Genomic DNA, 19,073 nt, shown 5'->3' on the forward strand with positions numbered 1-19,073 from the left:
TTTTCACGCTCAGCTGGAAGGGTCCAAGTGAATCATGTTCTGTGTTTTCATTGGTCTCCACAAGAAGTGGAGTTTTTCACGTGTCTACAATTCAGCATATCATTTGTTTCCTACCCCTGAAGCACTGCTGGACCACCGCTCTTGGAGGACGGCAAGCCGCAGGGCACAGCCCCCCAGGCAGCCGAGGGCTTCGACCTCACGGGGCCTGCCGGGCTGGTGAAGCCGGCCCCCGGCCTTTCCCAGGGACCAGGGAAGGAGACCTTGGAAAGTGCTCTGATCGCTCTGGACTCGGAAAAGTAAGAACCAGTCTGCGTTTTCAGACATGGCTCAGGGCCTGACCCACTGACATCTGCCCATCTGGACATTCCTTCCTGCAGATTTCTCTTCCCTCCGTGTCAGCCACTGGGCCGTTTGCGCCCGTGCGTCTGGAAACCCCCCAGTGCTTCCAATGCCGCCATGGTCGCACTTCCTAAGAGTCTGCACCCCGTGCGGCACCCCCTGAGGGTCACTGGGCTCCCCCACGGGGTCACGGTGCATTCCCAAGGAGGTCACTGTTACGTTCTTCAGCTTTTTGATAAATGGTTTCATCAGGACAATTCACGTATTTTTACACTGTTTCAGGAAATTATTGCAAGTTGTCCATTACACTAAGCAAAAGATGACTTCTTTGAAGTCGTAAGTGAGGACAGTCCTTGTGAGGCTTTTACAAACATTTCCCTTGGATATTGTTGACCCCCTGGTGTTGACTTCAGGACATAAGAGCAAATGCCACTTGGCTCATTCCTCATCTGTGAAATGAAGGGTTGGATCAAGTGGCTGTTTAGGCTCACGTGCCAACTCTCAGATAGTGCAGCCCTGCATTAGGGCCCCGAGTCTGTGACCTGTGAGCCAGGCAGGTATCCTCTCCCAGGGAAGCCCACTGGCCTAGTTCACCAGGGCCTCGGGCCAGGCCACATGCCCTCCCTTGGGACAGCACGCCTCTCTGCCGGAAGGGGCGTATGTCATGGTGCTCTCGATTAGGGGAGGCTCAGGTGTTAGGACACGCTGCCCAGTCCCCCATAGTTTCCCTCTGTCAGTCTCCAGCCTCATCTGTGGCCCTGATGTTAGGGTGACTGAGGGTCCCCCTGCCCCGCTCACCAGGCCCAGACCGCATACTGCTGAAGGGGGCGGGCTGGGCCAGGGGTGACCACACTGCCCCTGCCACCTCAGGGCCTCCCTGGACCCCATGCTGCAAAGATGGTTCGCTCTGTTGTCACAGTACACAGAAGCCTCAGGAACCATTCTCCTGCTGTGGATGAAGAAGGTAGTTGCTCGTTTTTGTTGTTGTTTTCCTGTGGGATGCCTGAGCCTGGTGAGTTTGGTGCCCCTGACCCTGAGGCATCAGCAGGTAGACTTCGCAGGCCTTCCCATCCTGCCGCGTGCTTCTGTGCATCTGCGGCCGTGGCCCGTGGGCTGGGAGCCCGGTGGGGCCACCTGGTGGTCACAGCTGTCCGTGCTTTCCCCGCAGACCCAAGAAGCTTCGCTTCCATCCGAAGCAGCTGTACTTCTCCGCCAGGCAAGGAGAGCTGCAGAAGGTGCTGCTCATGCTGGGTAAGCAGCCGTCACGTCCGCTGGGGCTTGCTGCCTGTCCCTGGGGCCCCAGGGGCCAGTAGTAGTTTGTTACCTTTTCTTAGGAGCTGGGTCTCATTTTTTTTCATTATCTGTCTCTCATTTCTCTGACCTGGGCCCAGTGGTGTTCATCCTGTGCGTGATGTTCATATTCTGTTATTCGTGATAATAGAAATATTTTCTGTGAATCTCTCATTTTAAAAGAGGAATTAGGTGTATGATTAAGAGAAGATGTAGCTTCAGAAAAAGGAAGATGAGTGAGCTGGGGCCGCCTGGGCGCTGCTGGCAGGAGGGCAGGTGCCAGGCCTGTGCTCGTGGAAGCCAGCTGTGGGCAGATCAAGACGCTGTGCACTGACGTCTGTGCGTGCGTCTCAGGGCTGACGCGCCTGCCGGTGCTTTCAGACCCTTCCCAGCTCTGCTCCGGCCAAGGGAGGGGCAGTAATTCGATTCTGAGCTCGCAGCTTGAGGCTTTGTTTCTCTGGGTTCAAAAGAGTGATTAAAAATCCTTTCACTTGACAGTCAAAGAAGAAACTCAACGATTTATTCCAAAAATGTAAGTTATTTAATGTTGACCAAAATGGCGGTTTTAGTCGTCTTCCGCCTAGGCTTGGTGGGGTGCTGAGGTTGCCTGGCTGCTCTGTGGCCAGTCTATCAGCCGATAGTCCGCGTCAGGCCTGCTGGGATCATGTGCACCAGGTCACGTGTGTGTGAGGCTGCCCAGTGGGCCTGTTGTCCTTGAGCTTAGCAGGTGCCCCCGGCCTGGAGGGAAGGCTGAGAGCAGGAGTGCTTGAAAATACAGAAGGAACCCCAGAGAAACTCTGGGAGCCCTTGAGTTAGACAAGGGCAGTGAGTGAAGGGATTCATGTTGTTAGGTGGTTCCTGGCAATAGACCCACATGGTGAATTTTGTGTGAAACTAGCGTACTTCTTTTGAATCTTCCAGCGTGTTTGGAGCCTGGCTTCACTGTTAACCTAGACTCGGGATGGTGTTGTGTGATGCTGGTTCTCGGTGGTCGTCCACATGTGCTTTTATCAGCCTTTGTGACCACCCTAAAGTGGTGGGAACCAGAGGCTGCTTCCGAGATAATCGGTGAAACCTTTTTGTTGACAGTTGACGGGATCGACCCCAACTTCAAGATGGAACACCAGAGCAAGCGCTCCCCGCTGCACGCCGCCGCGGAGGCCGGCCACGTGGACATCTGCCACATGCTGATTCAGGTCGGACGCACGGCTCCCCACAGAGCCCTCCACCCACTCCCTCCTGTGTTTGTTGAGTGAAATAAAATGGGATTCATAGTTTAGAGAGCTAGAAAGTCCTGCAGCACTTCCTGGCTCCAAGAGAAAACCAGCGTTTCTGTCCCCCGAGTCCTGGCCCTGATGTCAGTCCACCAGCCGCTTCTCTGGCTCTTTCTAGACTTGTCGTCTTTGTTCCCGTTCTACATTCAGGTTTCAGTATTCGTTACTCACTTTGGAGCGTGGAAAGGCTTGGCCCTGGCTCACATACCACCCCCCCACCCCACCCCAGTCCTCCCCATTTGATCATGTCCCCATGTTGCTGAGATCAGTGGGAGCCCTTGTGGGCCGTGGCGCATACAAGAGCCGTAATTGTCAAGTGCTCCTGTCATCTCTTGGCCTCCTGCTGATTCATCCCTAACCCTCCGAACAGACCGCCTCTTGTCTCTGTGTCACCTGGAAGCCCTGTTGCTTGCTCCCATGTCCTCTTTCTCTGGGCCACCCCTTCCCTGACCCTGGCCCTGTGTTGGGTCCCCTGTCTGCTGGAGACCACGTTTTCAGTCTGATCCTTTATCTCCGATGCTTCAGGAAATTTCCTTCGGTCCACTGGTCTGAAATCCCACTGCGGTGCAGTGGTCTTTTGACTCCTTTGGGGCATTTGGTGTGTCCTTTCAGTGTAGACATTCCTGTCCCTTGTTCTGGGGTTTCTGGATGCCACCTTCCCATCTGCCCTCTGGAGCCCCCGTTCATGTTAGGCCTTATGGACTCATCTCTGGTCTTCGCTTCCTGCCGTGCACCTGCTCTTCATTTCCCGTTCCACTTGCTGGGCGGTGTTCTTGACCTCACCGTCCAGCTCCTCTGGGGAATTTTAATCTGTGCAGTCACATCTTGAGGTCCAGAGTCCTTGCTTGCTCCCTGAGAGTTCCTTTTTTGTACCTCTGCTCTTCCCTTGTTCCTTTGAAGGTATTACAGTAATTTTGAAGTTTTATGCTGCTCTGTTCGTTTTGGTCTTTCTTTTTTAAAGGTTTTCCTCAGATGCCTGATGATTCCTGTTTGTTCACATCTGAAGTACTAAAATGCTGGTGGGGGGTCCCTGCCTTGTCCCTTTCGGGTGCCCCGCAGACACTGCTGGCTGGAGAGGGGCGCATGTGGGCTGTCTCCTCCTTGCGCCTCTGTGGGAGCCAGAGTGCCGGCGGCCAGAGTGCCGGGGCTGCTCCCCTCCCTCAGCCTCGCGTGTGTGTCTTCTGTCTTGACGCCACAGCTTCTGCTGGTGCGTCCCCACTCACCTGCTTTCTTGTTGTTCTGACCGGTGCTGATGGAAGCAGCAGTGTGGGCGGAGCAGTTCGCAATCGCGTCGACGTGTGCGTGCGTCTCTTTTACAGTAGACACACCTGTTAGTGTAGATTTCTAGCTCCCCCTCGTGCCAAAGAGCCTCTGATTTGGATGTGTCTTGTTAAGTAGCATGTTGCTAGATTTTTTAAAAGCTCGGTCTGATGACCGTGGTATTTTAATAGGAACTTTTAGTCTAGATAATATTTACTGTAATTTCTGTCATTTAAATATATTTCTGACGTTTTATTTTGTTGTTTTGATTCTTGGTCCTTTCAAACAGACATTTTTTTTAATCTCCTTTGTTGCTTTCTTTTGGGTTGATATTTGCTTCAGTCATCTCATTTCCTTTCTCTTTACTCACGTGGAGGCTGTAGGCTCTTCTTTCTTGCCTCCAGAGGTCACTCTGTGATCTGGTGTGCAGGTGTTATGTCCTCCGTCTTTAGACAGGCAAGATGAGGGAGCTGCAGACGCCAAGTTGGGGGGAGAAGGCCTTGCACTGGATTGGTGAGCTTGAGCCATTTCGGTGGGGAGGCCCATGGAGGCCTCAGGTGCGAGTTCAAGGAGAAGCCTGGCAGGGCTCGGGGGCAGCCGAGAGGGCTGCTCAGAGTAGTCCTGCAGGGGATGGTTCTTGGCGGTGACTGTGGTGGGTGGCTGATCTGACGGAGAATGAGCTCATTGGAGAGAGGTCAAGGGCAGCGGGCATGGTCATCGAAGCAGTGACCATGGGTGCTAGTGCTCTGAGGGGGGGGAGGGCTGGGGGTCAGCACTCCAGGGGGACCGCTGTCTTGTCCCCGTTGCGAGGAGGGCATGGACGTGGTTTGTGCTTTTGCGAGCGTGGACTGGAGGCCCAGTGCTGTGTGGGACTGTTGCAGGACAGGGGCGAGGCAGGAGGTGGGGCAGGGTCGCCCTGATGGTCCTGTGGGCTGCGTTGGGTGAGGGGCTGCCCAGGCTCCTCCTCATCTCAGCGGCCAGTGTGGGGGCTTCTTGGGAGACGTTGCTGGTTGTTTTCTTTCACTTTGTTTTAAGGAACGATTCCACTGTCTTCCAGCTTCTGTGCTTTCTTTTGGGAAGTTAGCTTTGAAAGGGCTTGTTTTCTCTTTGGCCTTTTTTTTTTTTTTTTTTTTTTTTTCACCGTTAAAGTGTGTGTGTGTCTAAGATGCATACAGAAAAGTTCTTAACATGTGAACGTCCTGTTAATAAATAATCGTGAAGGGCACCCACATCAGCCCAGGTCAGGACACAGCCCTGCCCACCCCCCCTGGAGGGGATGGCTCTCCAGGCTCTCACAGCCTCGGTCTCTGCATCTCTCTGGTTTGATCACCATGTGGCTTACCTGTGTCTGCCTCCCCGCTTTATGCTCATCGAGTCACGCGGTAGGAATTCTAGTGTGTCTTCTTTTCAGTCCAAGAGCAGAAACCCTACTCATGCCTGTGAGCACGGGGGTGGGGGGCAGTGTGCCTGTGCTCTGGTCTGGTCCTGCCCCTCCTGCCCTCGTGTGAGGCACCGTCCTGGGAAAGCCGAGAACTCAGGAGCTCTTGCCGTTCTGCAGCTTCTCTGTGTCTTAAACTGTTGCAAAATAAAATGTGACTTACTGGGGAAACCAGACCTTTCTAGTGTTCTCTGTGACCCTCTGTGCTGACCTGATGTTGATGGCCCAGGCTGCTCACTCCCTGAGCTTGGGAGCCTGTGATTATGAGTATTTTTCTTCTTTTAGAACCTGAGCTGCTTTCCTGAGATTCCCCAGGAAAGAGGTGTGGTGGGTTTTTCTAGTTTTCCCTGAATCCAAGGGTGTTGTTTCTAGGAGGTTCAGCTTTGGTGGGCTGTCTCTCACCCCACACCGTCCACTAGGCAGGCTCTGGCTCTGCACCCTCTCCCCAGCCCCAAAGCGGCACTAAAGCTGCTGACTGGGGTTGCTAGCCCGCACTCTTCTGGGTTCCTGTGCTCTCGGGGTTTGAGGAACATTCCCTCACAGCCAGAAGCGCCTGTGAAGAGCAGTTTTGAGATCTTTCCATCCTGTTTAACTTTCATCCTGAGGCCTCACTGGAAACAGCTCTTGTTTCGTTCGGGCCCTGGCCCGCTGCCACACGTGGCCGTTTGGATTTAAATGACAAAATTAAACGGAAGGAAGTATGTACTCCTTAGGCACTGAGCGGCGTTCCCCATGCTCAGGGGCTGTGTGGTCAGGGTGCTCTGCTGGTCTCGGATGCAGATGCAGCACATCCAGCTCCAGCAGTTCATGCCGGCCTTTGGCCAGCCCCGGGGACATCCGCGGTGTGAGCATCCCTGCCACTGGTCATTCATGACAGCTGCCCTGGGTCCAGATGCAGGTCACCTCCCTCTGCTCCCCAACTCTAGGGTGCCCCGTTGCCTTGTCCTCCTTGTGTGAGTGTTCTGTGTCTGTGGTTGCCGTCTGTCGGGAGCCTGTGAGGTGTTTCCTAACAGAGAAAGGTGTATGTTCTGTTAGTCACAGAGCCCAGAGGAGAGGGACAGAGCCACACCTGTTGCACGGACCTCTGAGCTCGAGGACCTGCCGTGGACTGCATACACCTCACGCGGTGCACGCACACACCTTGCACACCCACACGGGGTCTTGCACACTCTGCACGGTCACACAGGGAGGTTTTGGGGAACGTGTGGGGGTTGGTGCCTGGTGTCCAGCACTTGGGCTGTGGTGTGTCTTTCCTGGAGTCTGTACTAAGTCCATCCTGCTGGACGAACTGGGACTTTTCCCTTAAGACCCACTTTCCTGTTCTCACCATTCTCTCTGGTGGGAATCCCATCAGTCACGTGGGGACCTCCTGGTTTGACTTGCTCTCCTCTGTCTTCTCCCCCGGCTCAGGGTTCTCAGGGATTCTTTGGCTTTGTCCTCAGTCTTCCCTACCTTTTCCTGGTGACGATCACTTTCTTCTGGGCCAACTTTTGTGGTGTCAGTTCTGGTTTGTCTGTGTGTCCCTATGAGGGCCTCTGTCACTTGTTGCCCCTGATTTCGGATGGGCACACTGGGAATCGGTCGTGGGGTCCTCAGGGCCTGGTCTGACCCTGGTCTGAGTAAAGGTCAGGGGCCTGGTCCTCTGACCGCTGACCTTCTGTTAGTGCCTGGTCTTCAGCTCTGCCTGTGGTCCCCAGCCCCATCCTGCCCTCTGAAATTTGCCAGAAGACGTTCAGGGTCCCCCGAACCACCTCAGTCCCCTGGTTTCCCTGTGTACCACTCTGGATCTATTTAAAAATCTTTTAACTCATTTTGTTCTTTTTGTTTTTAACTACAAACAGTAAAAACAATACTATTCTCAGCCTTTTCCTGATAAATACTTATTTTATAAACTAAATACTAGCTTGTGGTACATCAGTTTAAGAAATTGGGCGGTTTTACCCCCACGGGGAAAGGGTTTTAATTGTGAGACATCCAGTTTGCTTTTAGCACGCAACACATTTCAAAGTTGGACCTTCTTCTTAAGTTTCAAACACACTGAAGTTTATCTAAGCATACTTGCTAGACCATTAGTTTTCCAAGTACATAGTCTATTGGAAGAATTAGAAATTGCTTCAAAATACATAATATTGGGAATCAGCTTTTATTCTGTTTATTTTGGGAAGCATTAAGACAGCCAGAGAAAGAGGTCACTGAGTCAGGATGTCCCTGTGGTCACTGTAGGCCAGGTCACTGCCCGCCTTCTGGCCCAGCCTTGCTGAGCAGCCACCTCCACATCCCTCTTTGCCTGCTTTATTTTATTTTATTTTTAAAAGATTTTATTTATTTTTGAGAGAGCGTGCACACACAAATGGGGGGAGAGGCGGAGGGAGAAGCAGACTCGCCACTGAGCAAGGAGCCCGATGCGGGACTCTGAGCGGAAGGCAGACGCTTAACTGACTGAGCCACCCAGGTGCCCCCTCCTTTTCCTGCTTTAGGAGGTTATCACTTCTCATTTCTAAAAGTACTGTCACTAACGTGCTGTAAACATTCTCTGTCAAGAAAATGCTCTTCTTGAGCTGAAGGTTTGACGCTAGTAGAGCAATCATGTCTTTGATTTCAGTTCTGAAGACTCAGTTACACTCATTAGAAATGATATTAGCACAACTCGCGAGATCTTTCAGCTCACAAGTGTCTGAAGTGTCTGAATGCCAGGTGGGGGCTGCAGTGGGAGCTCTCTACGCACCTGAACTGTCCGGTTCCACTAGGCGGGCGCGAATATTGACACCTGCTCAGAAGACCAGAGAACCCCACTGATGGAAGCAGCAGAAAATAACCATTTAGATGCCGTGAAGTACCTCATCAAGGCCGGGGCCCTCGTGGATCCTAAGGTACGCATTCCTGTTGTGTGTAGAAATGTTTCAGAAAGATGAGCAGGGGCCAGTTCCTTGTTGGAACGTCTTTAGGAATTGGTAGCCATGAAACATCCACTTCTTTGTCTGGCAGTAGTTATTAGGTCGCCTTGCTTGGTTACCAGTTTATTTGAGAAAATACTAGTGAACACTGGATCTCCTGCGCCTCACAATAGACAAAGCCGCGAATAAGGAGTTTGCCATGCAGAGGTCTCTAGCTTCCTCCATTTTGGACACTTTCCCTCTTCTGACTTCCACTTGGAGCAATTAGCCACCCCCCCAAAAAAAGCATCCAAATTGGGAAAGAAGTAAAATGAGCTCTGTTCATAAACGGTATGATTTTATATGTAGAAAATCCTAAAGAATCCACACAAAAAAATCTAGAACTGATAAATACATGCAGAAAAGTTGTGAGATACAAAATACAGAAGCATCAGTTGTATCTCTGTACACTTGAGATGAATATCCAAAAAGGAAATTAAGAACTCCATTTATAATAGCATCAAGAAGAGCAAAGTATAAGGAATAAACAACCAAGGAGACAAAAAACTTGTACACCGAAAACCACAAAACATTGCTGAAAGAGGTGAAAGAAGACGTAAGTATGTGGAAACGCGTCCCGTGTGCATGGGTTGGAAGACTGAACGTTGTTGAAGCTCCTGGACACCCAGGGCGAACCACAGAGTCAGTGCGATCCCTGTCAAAATCCCAATGCCATTTTTTACAGATAGAGAAAAACCAATCCTGACATTCATACGGATCTCAGGGACCCTGAAGAGCAAAACAGTCTTGCAGAAGGACAGAGCTGGAGGCCTCACGCTTCCTGACTTCCAGACCTACTACAAAGCTACAGCAACCAACACAGCGCGGTGCCGACACGAAGAGAGAAGGGCCTGGGAGAGAAGGGCCCAGAAACGGACCCTCACCGACCTAAAATGGTTCTCGGCAGGGTGCCAGGATCATTCAGTGGGAGGAAAGGGCAGTCTTTTTAACAAATGGTGCCGGGAAAATGGGATCTCCACATGTCAAAGAATGCAGTTGGGCCCTTACTTTACACCGTATTTAGATATTTACTCAAAATGGATCAAAGACCTAAACGTAACAGATAAAAACATAAATCTATTAGAAGAAAAGATAGAGTAAGATCTTCATGACATTCATTGGGTCTGACAATGATGTCTTGGATATAACACCAATAGCACAGATAATAAAATAGGTAAACTTAATCAAAAATAAAAACTTTAATGTGTCAGAGGACACTAAGAGTGTGAAGAGACAACCCACGGAATGGCAGAAACAGTCATAAATCCTGATGGGGGATTCCTATCCAGAATATATAAAGAACTCCTACCACTCAGTAACACAAATCCAACCCAATTCAAAAGTGGGCAAAGACTTTGAAAAGACATTTCTCCAGAGAAGATCTATAAATGGCCAATTAGCACATGAAAAGATGCTCAGTATCACCAGTCATCAGGGAAATGCAAATCAAAACCCCAGTGAGATGTCACCTACCCTTGGGGCAGCAGTTACCTCAAAATGGAACGTAAGTGCTAACAAGGATGTAGAGAAATTGGAACCCTCATGCATTGCTGGTGGGAATGTGAAATGATGCAGCTTCTGTGGAAAACAGTTCGGTGGTTCCTCAAAAAGTTAAACCTAGAACTACCATATGATCCAGCAATTCCAATCCTGGGTATTTACCCGAAGAAACTGAAGGTAGGGGCATGAATGGGTATTTACACTCCCATGTTCTCAGCAGCCTTGTCCACAAAGCAGGAAGGTGGAAACAGCCCAAGTGTCCACCCACAGAAGGACAGATTAGCAAAAAATGGCCTGTGTGCATTACGGGGCATCACTCAGCCTTAAACGAGAAGGAAGACCCAGCACAGGGAGGTGCTGAGTGAGACAAGCCTGTCCCAGAAGGACGCGTCCTGTAGGGTCCACTCGTGTGAGGACTCCGAGTCGTCAGATTGAGAGGCTGCAAGTGGGTTAAATAAAGGTTATGGGGGCTGGGACGTGGTGGGCATCCCTGCTTAGTGGGCACCGTGCTTCCGGTTAGGGTCGGTGGTGAGGGCCCCACGGCAGTGTGAATGGGATCACTGCCACCAAATTGTACCCTTGAAAATGGCCACAATGGCAAATCTTACGTTGTATACGTATGTATATATAAATTACAGTAAAAATAGGAAAAATTATCCTGTAGTTTTTCACATTAATACACATCTTCCCAAAAACTTACACTGTTGATAGTCATTTATCAACTTCCTTTTTTTCATTAAATTATCACTGTTTTTCTATTAAACATTGTTTTATAACATTATTTGAGGTGGCTGCATTGTATTTCATGATGCAGTGGTATCACTTTTAGTCAAATTTGCTTATTGCTTAATATTTTTGTTTTCAATTTTTTTAAGATTTATTTATTTATTTTCAGAGGGAGAGTGTGAGCATGTGGGCAGGGGGAGGGGCAGAGGGAGAGAATCTTTCAAGCAGACTCCCTGCTGAATGCAGAACCCAACGTGGGGCTTGATCCCACGACCCTGAGATGTGACCTGAGCCGAAACCGAGAGTTGGACGCTTAACTGACTGAGCCACTCTGGCACCCCTGTTTTCAGTTATCATTATACACACTGCTCCAGTTAACATTTTTTTAGCTAAGTTTATGCACATTTGATTTCTTTAGGACATATTTCTGGGTGTGGAATTGTTAGATTGAAATATTGAGGGTTTTTATATCTCTTCCTGAAGTACACCAAGAGTGTCTGAGCACTCACTTCCATCTGCTCTTACCAGTGGCGACTATGATAAGTTTTTAAAGAAATATTAACGGGAGCGCCTGGGTGGCTCAGTCGGTGAAGCGTCTGCCTTCGGCTCAGGTCATGATCCCGGGGTCCTGGGATTGAGTCCCATGTTGGGCTCTCTGCTCAGCAGGGAGTCTGCTTCTCCCTCTGCCCCTCCCCCTGCTGTACCGCCCCCCCCATGTCAAGTAAATAAAATCTTTAAAAAAAAAAACAACCTTTTAAAAAATATTAACAGTTTGATATGCAAAAATGGTTATTTATTTGCTTTTTTACTATTTTATTTAGCTTGTCTTAAAGTGAACGCTTTTTGGTATATAGTTATTTATATGTGGTATGAATATTTTTTCAAGCTTTAGTGTTTTGCTTTATTTTTGGTGTTTATTATAATCTGGAAATCTTTAATTGTTTTATAAATGTCCATAGATAACTATTACTAATCTTCTCCATTATGACGGGTGTATGAGTCCCACGCATTTACCCCATTCTCTGCCAAGGCACGGATACCCAGTCTCGCTACAGGAGCCCATGCCCAAGCTGAGCACCACTGCAGAGGCAAGAGGTTAGTGTGCAGGGCTTCATGGAAGCACCTGGAACCTGCAGACGAAGGACCGGAGCACTTCCAGTGGTTTGAGGGGAGCAGACGTCGAAGCGGACGGACGGCTCATGGATGAGCTTAGCTGTAGATAGGGTACAATAGAAGAAAATGGTCACTGCAACTGAAGACCGCTCATTGAAATTAGTCTGAAAGACAGCTTTTAGGACAGTTTCCAACTGATGTGTAATTGGAGTTCCCAGAAACAGGGGAGAAAGAATCTGATAGAAAATAAATATTGGAAAAAAAAGTGGTCCTAAGCTTCCCAGATTTGGTAAGATAACAATCTGTAGATCCAAGAAACTAAGCCAACCCCAAACTAGATAAATACAAAGAATACACACTGTTGAAAACTGAAAACAAAGAAAATCTTAGAAGCAGCCAAAGAATGACACATGACATGTAGGCAAACAGCATTACAAAAAAATCACCAACTTCTCATCTGAAACGATGGGGAAAGAAAACAAAAAAATTGTCAACCCAGAAGGCTGTATCCGGTAAAAGTGTCTCCCCCCCCCCCCCCCAAAATAATTGTGGAATAAAACACTTTCAAGTGAACAAAAGGTGGTAGGGTTTATTGATACATTTGCCCGAACAGGGGTGAAACTCTGCCTGAGAGTCTGCCCAGGAATAGCACCTGGGAAAGACCATTGTTTTCTTTAAATTTCCTAAAAGACAAAAGGCTGTTTAAAGCCGAAATATTTTTACAGGGTGGAGTTCATACCAATTTAGAAGTAAAACGTGTCCCCAACAGCATGGGGCAGGAGCCACGAATGAAATCCTATTGTTGTCAGGCTGTCTTATTTCTGTTGTGGGAGGCGGTAAACATCAATCCAAGTAGACTGATTAGGGGAATGTCATTGCCCCCAGAGGAAGTACAAAGAAAATAATTTAAAAGAAATACAGCTTTAAGGACAGTTTAAGTCTAGTGGAGGAAGTGAAGTGGAGCAGTAAGCAGTATTTGTCGAACCACAGGCAGGAAAAGAGGATAGAAGCCGAGGGAACGAGGAGCCCCAGCCCCCACCCCCTACCCCCAGTCCATAGGGACAGCACCTGTGAGGACTGAGCACACCACAGACAGTTGTGTGCTTCCACAGGTGCTCACGTTGAATGGACAAACAGATGGAAGCAGAAAGGATGGAGAACATGTGTCGTGCAATAGTAAACTTTTAGAAGAGGGAAGATTATCTTTGTGATTCCAGCATAGGGAGAGATTTCTTCAGGAAAACACAGAAAAGTGCAAAAGTGATTGGTAAAGTCGAGTTCATTGGAATTAAGAAATTCTGGTCAACAAAATGTCACAAAGTTCACAAAAGGCAGGCTACACGCTGCCAGAAGATATTGCAATATACTGGCAAAGGATTAATATCCAAAAAATAAGGAAGTCCTACAAACAAAAGAGCTCAAAAGAAAAATGGGCGAAGAATGAACAGGCAGTCCCCGGAAGGGGAAGTCTGAGGAACCAGCAAACACAGGGAAGGTGCTCAGCCTTTTGAAAACCACCCTGAGACACCATCGTGTAGCCGTTGGATTTGGTGGCGCTCAAAGGTTGGACTGCTCAGAGGAGCCATAGCATGGCCCGCGTCGCTGCCTCTGGGTGGCGGGCCCCCGCCCCCAAGAGGAGATGCCCCTGTTCAGCTCTGGGATGTGTGAACAGGGGGAGGTTTTGCGATACTCAGTGCAAAGTCATTCAACTGAGAAACTTGAAAATAAGGCCAGCCTTTACACCAACAATCACACATTTTTGTATTTATCATACAATTAAAAATTTAAACACCAGTAATATGGGGTTTGAGTGTGTGGGTTTTCTTGAGAAAAGCGGGTTACTAACTTCAGGCTTGGTAAGAAATCTGTTTTAACGGTGTGTGTGTGAAAGTCTCGGATTACTGCTTAGAGGGTCAGAAGGAGGGAGAAAGAGGGACTGAGGAAACATGGTCAGTACAGACAGGAGCAGGGGGGAAGGCAAAGAGAGACCCTGTAAGGAGAAAATGGTGGAAGTGTGTCCGCACAGGTCCCTGAGGCACATGCCCAGGAAGAGTCCCATCTGTGCAGGATGCAGGCTCTCAGGTTGGCCCTGAGCCTGGCCCTGTGAACCGGGGCACACATGGTCCCCTAGCCCTCCCAGGACCCCCAAGTCTCTCCTGGAGCTTTCTGGGTCTGACTTCCACAGTGGAGGGTGGCTTTTGTTTTGTTTTGAGGTCCTTCAGTCAGTGGGATAGATTTAGCTTGCTTGAGGAAGTAGAGCTGAAAGCTAACGGGGAGATGCGCCTGCAGCCCCAGGAGGCAAACTCAGGCAGGCAGCCGCCCTGACGTGCGTCGGACTGCAGGGCAAGCATGCCCCCACTCTGGGCCCCTGCTCTTCTCTGCCATTTATTGTTTTTAATTCTGTGGCGTATGGATAACGATTACGGAATTATTAGCACTCGTCTAAAAATGTGCAACGGCCACCATTGTCTTGTAGAGGTCCCGATGGGTATGGGTGGCCCTCTTGTCACGTGAGGAGTGCTGCAGGCGCCTGGCATAGTCCTGGGCGCCACACTGGAACGGAGGGACAGGGCACAGCACCTGGCCCCATTGAGGAGCCCGGGGCCTACCTCGGCCTGTCTGGACCGTGGGAGAAAGGAAGGGATAGGCGGTTGACATGATGTACGTGCAGGTGTGTCTTAAAACTTGAAGACTCCTTGCCACCTGAGGCCCCGTTGGTGTCAGGAGCTTGGAGTCTGGAGCCCGGCGGACGGGGCTTGGACCCCAGTTGTAGGACCTCTGAAAATAACTCTGCCTTTCTCTGCCTGGGTTCCTTCTCCTTCTCAAAGGAACCTCCCTCGTGGGGAGCGAACGTTCACGTGGTCATGTGCTCAGGGTCGTGCTGTAGGTCATGTGATTTCTCTGGAAATTGTGTTGCAGGATGCAGAGGGCTCCACCTGTCTGCACCTCGCTGCCAAGAAGGGTCACTATGATGTAGTTCAGTATCTGCTTTCAAATGGACAGATGGACGTCAACTGTCAGGTAAAGCCACACCCTGCACTTACGGACACTCACCTGGCTGGCTGGTCAGTGACCCTGTTCTCCTTTGTAGCAGTCCTGGCCCCAGCCCATTCTCCGCAGCCCCCCTTGCAAGGCCTTGGAAGGCCTGGCCTCACCCACCCTGGCTGAACACTGGCCCCTCTAAAAGCCCACACCTGTGACGGCCTCTACCCTGCTGCCCGGCCGGAGACTTCTCCCACGGCGCCTGCCTGGGCTGCCCCAGCCTCCTGGCCTCGGGGCACATGTCACCACCTGAGTGGGGTCCCTGACCTGTGTGCCAGGTGCCCTCCCTCCTGTGGTACCCCATCTTCCCTCCCAGTGGCTGTCAGGGTTCCAGGGCAGGGTCTTTGTGTGGCATGTAGGCCCTGGCACGAGGAGGTCCCATGTGCATCTAGTAAGTGACTCGGGAGAGCAAGTGAGCACGCTTCCCTCCCACTCGCTGAGACCCAGACCCCTCCCCTCCCATGTGACTCTGGGCCCTGGAAAGGCTGTCTTGGCTCACAGGCTCTGCCCCGTCTTTTCGTCCAGCCATTGCCTCCAACCCAGCACTCTACAAGCCACCCTGACAGAGACCCTCCCCGGTGGCCCAGAAATACAGCTCCCTGCCTTGTGCCGCCTGGCCCACCTCTTGCTCTCACAGGGTCCATGGGCTGGACCCCTCCCGTGTTTCATTTTCTGTCTCCCACTTGGTTCGGTTTTGTATGTTTCTTCCCCTGGGCTGGGCTGGGCTGGGCTGGGCTGGGCTGGGCTGGGCTGGGCTCCGCTCCCTGAGGCGTGCTTGTCCCTGCTCTGCCCCCAGGGCCCAGGTGGTGCGCACAGCCAGCCTACAGGGATGGCCTGACTACATTGTCTCCCAGAGAGATGTGGCAGCTGAGGGGCGGGTGCAGGAAGCTATTGGGGAGGTGTTATGGAGGGTTGAGCTTTCTGCCACCAGACCATGAGTTGGTTAACGTGATACTCATTTCCTGAAGAGTTGCCTTTTTCTGTTTTAAATAAAACTACCCACCACCACTGAGTAAGGAGAGAGGCCTAGGTTTGTGGATGGTAGAAAGCCAACTCATCAGAACCATGACGGATCCTAATGTGGGGTCGGCCGGGGCAGGCTTTCTGCCTCCTATCCTTTAGGAAGAAGTGGGAACTGGGCACAGCCTCCATCAGTCTCTGGGCTGGGATATCTGTCTGTCTGCAGTTGTTAGCAGCTGCCCCTGCTTCGTGCTTGGGGTCTGGCTACCCACCAGCCGGACTGCTGGTCTGGGAGGGACGGTCTGGTCAGCATTTCTTGGTCCTTACGTGGTCCAAGCAGGTGCACTCAGGTGTGTTGAGTGTTGTCCTGGCGGTGACTGCCCACCAGGCTGCCCTGGGGTGAGGTCTCCTGGCAGATCCATCCGTCCCCCTCAGAGCAGAGGTTCTGGCTCCGTCCTGTACTCACTGAGACCCCTGGGGCTACACCCCGAGCCTAGGTTTCCTCATGCACAAAATGGGGACTTGGACTGGCTCCTGTCTTGTGGAGTTGTCTTACAGATCCTGGGTGAGATTGTGCTTCATGTTACTTGTCTGTAGAGCTGTAATGGATTTTGTTGTTGTTTTTTTCTTGTGTGTGTGTGTTGTGTTGTGTTTTTTTTTTTTTTTTAATTAGGATGACGGCGGCTGGACGCCCATGATTTGGGCCACTGAGTATAAGCATGTGGAGCTCGTGAAGCTACTGCTGTCCAAGGGTTCCGACATCAACATCCGGGATAACGTGAGTCTCTGGCTGTCGCTGGTGCTGAGCACCCCTCAGGGTAGCGGGTCCTGGAGGAGGACAGAGGGACTGGGGTGTACAGAGCTGGCAGCTGAACGTTCTTGTTCTTGGAAGCCTGACTGTGGCTGTGCCCTTTTTTCCCAGGTTTTCAGTGGCCCCTGAACCCACTGTGGTTTCCTGGGATTGTTTTGTGTGTTGGCCAATTGCTGGGTGTAGATTGAGGAGCAGAGATTCCTGAGATCGGCCCTGTGGATAGTACCTGCCTTTTTAGAGGCGAACCCGGACTGTGACTGCATCAATGACTCCCGTGTCTATGATCAGGACCACGGAGCCCAGGGCACACCCCACACCTGGGCCGGCAGCATGGGAGCACTAACTTGTACTCGCTGCTGTCTAGGAAGGAGAGAAAGGGAGCCACCGTGTGCTCAGGTCATGAGAGCTAAGGTGCTTGTGTTGATGGCTAGTTTTATGGGGCATACTTGTTTTCAGAAAACAGGGTTCTGGGGCCAAGGTCAGAAAACTTGCCAGTGCTTTTGGGAGTAATCCTCCAGCCCGTATATCAGACAGCAGGTGATTCTAGTTAATTTATATATTTTAATATTTTTTTAAAGATTTATTTATTTGAGAGAGAGAGACCGAGATAGTGACAGGGATCACGAGCGAGCGGGGACACAGAGGGAGAAGCAGCCTTCCTGCTGAGCAGGGAGCCCGATGCGGGGCTCCATCCCAGGACCCTGGGATCATGACCTGATCCGAAGGTAGACGCTTAACTGACTGGACCACCCAGGCGCCTCTCTAGTTAATTTAAAAGGGCATTTCTGGAAAGTTCTTTGGGTACCCGCTCGGGAACAATCCAGAGGGACAGGGGTCCCAGGGCGGACAGACACAGTGCCCTGCAGAGTTGTGTCAGCTGTTACAGAGAGTCACCAAAAGCCATAAATGGAAAATGTAGCACAAACTCATTAAATTGATAATGAAATAAGAAAGCAGTTAACAGTAAGACATGATTTCTCCAAGCAAGCACACCATTCAGTAGGGTGCGTGTCAGCGTGGAGCCCGAGTGCCCAAGGTAGGGAGCCAGGTGGTGTCTTTTGCTTCTGAGCCCTGAGCGGGACAGGGCTCTCCAGATCCCTGCTTAAAGAAGGGATGGGAGCAGTGAGCACCACCTGGTCACTCATCGTGGCTGCTCGGCATTGGGACCCTTCCCCACGTCTGTGAGCAGGTCCTGCCCTGCCCTGAAACCAGGAACATCCGCACAGAGGCCAGCATCTGGGCCTGCAGCACGTGGCTCAGCTGTGGGGTGTTTCCGTGAATGTCCTCAGAGCTGGGGTCAGTACAGTGGTGCTGCCTGCAGGGCCCCGGGGGCTGGGAGGCGCAGGGCAGTTTGGATGAGGGTAGCGGGAAGGGGTGTGATGAGGTCCAGCGTGGCTGCAGCAGAGGGCAGTCAGAATCTGCCCTGTGGACGCTTTGTGGCACATCGTGAGCAGCCCCCTTCAAGCACGGGGTGCTGGGAGCAGCTGCAGCTATGTGTCCTCGCTGGGCAGGGTATCAAGAGCGTGTGGGTGCAAGGCAGCAGACGGCCTCACAGGGTCCGGTAGGTGTCAGCGCCGCCGCTGGTGGCGGTCCTCGGGGAGCAGGAGGGTGGACTAAACTGCGTGTGTGTTGCTCATGTGACAAAGCAGCGCTGTTATTTAATCCTAGCAGTTTTATTGGTGTGTAGATGGTGCACCATTTAAGGTGTCCAGTTGGGGGCGCCTGGGTGGCTCAGTTGGTTAAGCGACTGCCTTCAGCTCAGGTCATGATCCTGGAGTCCCGGGATCGAGTCCCGCATCGGGCTCCCTGCTCGGCAGGGAGTCTGCTTCTCCCTCTGACTCTCATGCTCTCTGTCTCTCATTCTCTCTCTCAAATAAATAAATAAAATCTTTAAAAAAAAAAAAAAAAAAAAAAAGGTGTCCAGTTGGATGAGAGTTAACCCCAGAAACCGTCACTGCAGTCAGGACTGTGCACGACGCTCCCAGAAGTTTCCTCCTGCCGCTTCGTAGCCAGCCACCATCTGCTCCGCTTTCTGTCACCGAGTTTGTGAGTTTGGCTTTCCGTAGGCGGACCCGCAGTGTGACCGTTGCCCAGGCAACATCAGCCTGGGGGTCAGCGTTGCGTTGTGCGGACAGGTCAGCTCAGGTGTCCTTCACCTGGTCGCGGACACGGGGGTTTTCTGGGTTCTGGCTGTCACACATAGAGCTGCTGTGGACATGCACGCACATGTCTGTGTGGGCCCCTGCTATCATTTCTGTCCCATAAAACCTGGGTCACCTGTTGAAGGAGCTGCCCAGCTTCCAGAGTGACTGTGCCTGAGAGGCTGTCCTCCCCAGCACTTACGGTTAGTCTGTGTCCTCGGGGGGGGGGGGGGGGGGGGGGGGGCC

General features: G+C 51.2%; 1 protein-coding gene across 2 annotated transcripts in view; it reads left to right on the forward strand.

Annotated features, from left to right (window-relative positions):
* EHMT1 (euchromatic histone lysine methyltransferase 1) overlaps positions 1–19,073 on the forward strand; it is an 89,153-nt gene that overhangs the window by 52,118 nt on the left and 17,962 nt on the right. For both annotated transcript variants that reach the window (XM_021691101.1, XM_044920743.1), the window contains exons 13-18: positions 123–296; positions 1,508–1,590; positions 2,719–2,825; positions 8,349–8,471; positions 14,793–14,894; positions 16,549–16,653. In XM_021691101.1, the coding sequence (XP_021546776.1) occupies positions 123–296; positions 1,508–1,590; positions 2,719–2,825; positions 8,349–8,471; positions 14,793–14,894; positions 16,549–16,653 (694 nt within the window). The remainder of the gene's footprint in view (positions 1–122; positions 297–1,507; positions 1,591–2,718; positions 2,826–8,348; positions 8,472–14,792; positions 14,895–16,548; positions 16,654–19,073) is intronic.

Source organism: Neomonachus schauinslandi, chromosome 13 (genome assembly GCF_002201575.2).
Source record: "Neomonachus schauinslandi chromosome 13, ASM220157v2, whole genome shotgun sequence".
NCBI lineage: Eukaryota > Metazoa > Chordata > Mammalia > Carnivora > Phocidae > Neomonachus > Neomonachus schauinslandi.